This window comes from Gastrolobium bilobum, unplaced genomic scaffold (assembly GCF_033153095.1).
Source record: "Gastrolobium bilobum isolate Gb01-03AN ecotype WA unplaced genomic scaffold, APGP_CSIRO_Gbil_v1 utg7549, whole genome shotgun sequence".
NCBI lineage: Eukaryota > Viridiplantae > Streptophyta > Magnoliopsida > Fabales > Fabaceae > Gastrolobium > Gastrolobium bilobum.
The window spans coordinates 233-4081 of record NW_026896727.1 but is presented as its reverse complement, the minus strand read 5'-3'; the positions used below and the strand labels follow the sequence as shown (position 1 = coordinate 4081).

General features: G+C 41.2%; 1 protein-coding gene across 1 annotated transcript; it reads left to right on the top strand.

Annotated features, from left to right (window-relative positions):
• Positions 1 to 1203: 1203 nt before the first annotated feature.
• On the top strand, positions 1204 to 1701 carry LOC133301659 (uncharacterized). The gene has a single exon (XM_061501315.1). The coding sequence runs from the start codon at positions 1204 to 1206 to the stop codon at positions 1699 to 1701; it is 498 nt and encodes a 165-aa protein (XP_061357299.1).
• Positions 1702 to 3849: the final 2148 nt, after the last annotated feature.

The window sequence follows — 3849 nt, the reverse complement described above, 5'->3', positions numbered from 1 at the left end:
TTACAATCTTTCTATAAGGGACTTGACCATACTTCTCAATCTCATTTAGATTTTGCTGTAGGAGGATATTTTTTTACAGGAACGCTTGAATCAAGGTATGAAATCATTGAAGGAACTGCTGAAAGATGTCTCCAATGGCCAAAATAGGCAGGGTGAACCCAGTAAGGAAGCCTGGCATGCTAGAACTGGAAAAACAAACTGCCATGGAAGCCCAGCTGGCATCACTCATAAATGAAGTGAAGAACCTGAAAGCTGACCAAGAAGCACCAAGGATGAAAGTCTTGCAACTCACAACAGCTGAAACTGAACCGTGTTCAGCTTGTGGTGACCTTCATGACTCAACAGATTGCCCATCCACTACATTGGTGTGTTATGCAGAAAATTTTGGCAACAGGAACTTCACCAGAGACAATCAACAAGCAGGACGCAGTACCAATTCAAATCCTGGAGGAACTATCACCAAAGATCAGAACCATAACCCCCAATGGAGGCCACCCGTGAACCAAAGACCATTCAACACTAACAGCAAGGCAGCAGCAGTGGAACGTTTGAGCAAAGAAGACACAATTACGTTCCATTCCACAGAGATGACCAACGCATTAACATCCTGGAAAATTATGTCAAGGAATATATCACCAGGAATGATGCAGTGGTCAGGAACATCGAGTCCCATCTAGGACAGATTGCTGCCAATCTTCAAACAAGAACACCAGGACCACTGTCAGGGGATACTAACGTCCCCTCAACAACCTCACCAAAGGAAGTGCTTACTTCCCCTTCAGAGCAAATCAAGGCTATCACCTTAAGAAGTGGAAAAGCCACTACACAACCCACAACTCTGCCGAAGAAAAAGGAACAAACTAAAGCATCTGAAGCAGCTCCAAAAGCACAACAACAACAACCAGCCACAGATGAGCAGAACCCAGAGCCTGAAAAAGAAGCCGAAACCAATGAAGACCAGGTGGGCAAAAGTCAACCAATCAGCCCAAGTCAAAGCAGGCAAATACCAGCAAAAATTATGTTCCCTCAGAGAACAAAGAAGCAACAGGAGGATAAGCAGTTTGGAAAGTTCCTGGACATTTTAAAACAACTCCACATTAACATCCCTCTGGTGGACGCACTAGAGCAAATGCCCAGGTACGTAAAATTCATTAAAGATGTTCTCTAAAAAAAATAGGAATAACAGAATATGAGACTGTAAAAATGACACAAGAGAGTTGCCAGTATCTGGGCAAACTTCCACCTAAGCTTCAAGATCCAGGAAGCTTCACCATTCCTTGCATTATAGGAAACACGTACCAAGGGAAAGCCTTGTGTGATTTAGGGATCAGCATCAATCTCATTCCTCTGTCTGTCTTCAAAAAATTATCCACTGGACCAGCTGAACCAACCACGGTAACTTTACAAATGGCAGACAGGTCCATTGTCAAGCCAGAAGGAAAAATTGAAGATCTGTTAGTCAAAGTAGACAAATTTATCTTGCCCACTGATTTCATCATCTTGGATTATGAAGCTGATATTGACATTCCCATCATTCTGGGTAGACCGTTCCTAGCAACTGGAGGAGCAGTTATCGATGTACAAAAAGGGGAACTAACCATGAGAGTTCATGATGATGAAATAAAATTCAATATCGTTAAAGCAATGAAGTTCCAGGATGAAGTGAAGATTTGGAAGAGTGTTCTGCCCTCACTTTATTAGACAACCAGTTCAACAGAAAAACAGAAGGGGGAGAATATGAGGAAGAAGAAGAAGGTCCACAATAGGAGAAGCAGAGTTGCTATCTGCAAGAAAGAAGACCTGAACCTTTGATAAGAACTGAAAAGGAAAAACAACTCAAAAGACCTTCCTCAGAAAAACCTCCTGACCTAGAGCTGAAACCTTTTCCCCAACACTTGAAGTATGCATGTATGGGAAACGATGACACCCTTCCTGTGATCATTTCTTCATTTCTCACCAAGGAACAAGAAGAATTGCTGCTTAACAAACTCAAGAAGTACCAAGGTGCTATCGGCTGGACCATAGCGGATCTCAAAGGTATCAGTCCTTCGTTTTGTATGCATAAAATATTATTGACTGACCCTAACACTTTTTCAGTGGAACAACAAATGAGATTGAACTCTATAATGAAGGAAGTGGTAAGAAAGGAAGTCATTAAATGGCTAGATGCAGGAATTATATATCCAATATCTGACAGCAGTTGGGTAGGTCCTGTCCAATGCGTTCCCAAAAAGGGAGGTATAACAGTGGAAGTAAATGAGAAAAATGAGCTAATACCTGTAAGAAAAGTTACAGGATGGAGAATTTGCCAAGATTATAGGAAGCTCAATAATGCCACCGGGAAGGACCACTTTCCACTCCCTTTCACAGATCAGATGTTGGATCATCTAGCAGGAAAGGAATACTTCTGCTTCCTTGATGGATATTCGGGATATAATCAGATTGCTCTAGTACCAGAAGATCAACATAAAACCACCTTCACTTGCCCATACGGAACGTTCGCTTTCAGAAGGATGCCCTTCGGGTTATGTAATGCACCAGCAACGTTCCAAAGGTGTATGTTCTCTATTTTTTCTGATCTAATAGGTGAAGGAGTAGAAGTTTTTATGGATGACTTCTCAGTGTTGGGAACGTCATATGACCACTGCTTGGACAACTTAGAAGAAGTCCTCCAAAGATGCATTTCCTCTAATTTAGTGCTTAATTGGGAAAAATGCCACTTCATGGTGAAGGAAGGAATAGTCCTGAGACATAAGATTTCCAGAAAAGGACTAGAAGTGGATCAAGCCAAAGTGGAAGCCGTAGCAAAAATGCCACCACCAGTGAATGTAAAAACTCTGAGATCTTTTCTTGGGCATGCAGGCTTCTACAGAAGGTTCATTAAAGATTTTTCCAAAATAGCTAGACCTTTATGCCATTTATTAGAAAAAGATACAGAATTTGAGTTTGACTTTGATTGCTTGAAAGCTTGTGAATCCCTGAAAAACAAGCTCATTACCACACCTGTCATCCAACTTCTAGACTGGAACTTGCCCTTTGAATTAATGTGTGATGCAAGTGATCAGGCTATTGGGGTAGTTCTGGGTCAGAGGAAGGATAAACTCTTTCGTAGCATATACTACGCTAGTAAAACTTTGAATGAAGCTCAGGTGAACTACACAGTCACTGAAAAAGAGCTGTTGGTTGTAGTATATGCCTGCGAAAAATTCAGGCCTTACATTTTAGGATCAAAAATTACTATCCATACTGACCATGCAGCTCTCAAGTATCTTTTCTCAAAAAAGAAGAAAAACCAAGATTGATAAGGTGGATCCTACTGCTGCAAGAATTCAATCTGAAGATCAAAGAAAGGAAAGGATGTGAAAATCAAATTGCAGATCACCTGTCAAGATTAGAACACATTGAAGTGGAACTACCAATCATGGAAACGTTCCCCGACGAACAATTGTTTGTCATCAATCACATGGAAACGGACGTTCCTTGGTTTGCTGATATAGCCAACTTTCTTGCAGCAGGACTATAACCTTACGAGGCAAATGGAATGCAGAAAAAAAATTCTTTCATGATTGCAGGAACTATCTCTGGGATGAACCACTTCTGTTTAAAAGATGCGCAGATCAAATGATAAGGAGGTGTGTCCCAGAAGAAGAACAACCTCAAATCCTTCTACACTGCCATTCGTCCCCATATGGAGGCCATCTAGGTGGAATCAGGACTGCCTCCAAGGTTCTCCAATCAGGTTTTTTTTTGCCCTCCCTTTTTAAAGATGCACTTCAATATGCTAAACAATGTGATAAATGTCAAAGGGAAGGTAACTTAACTAGACAAAATGAAATTCCCCTCAATCCA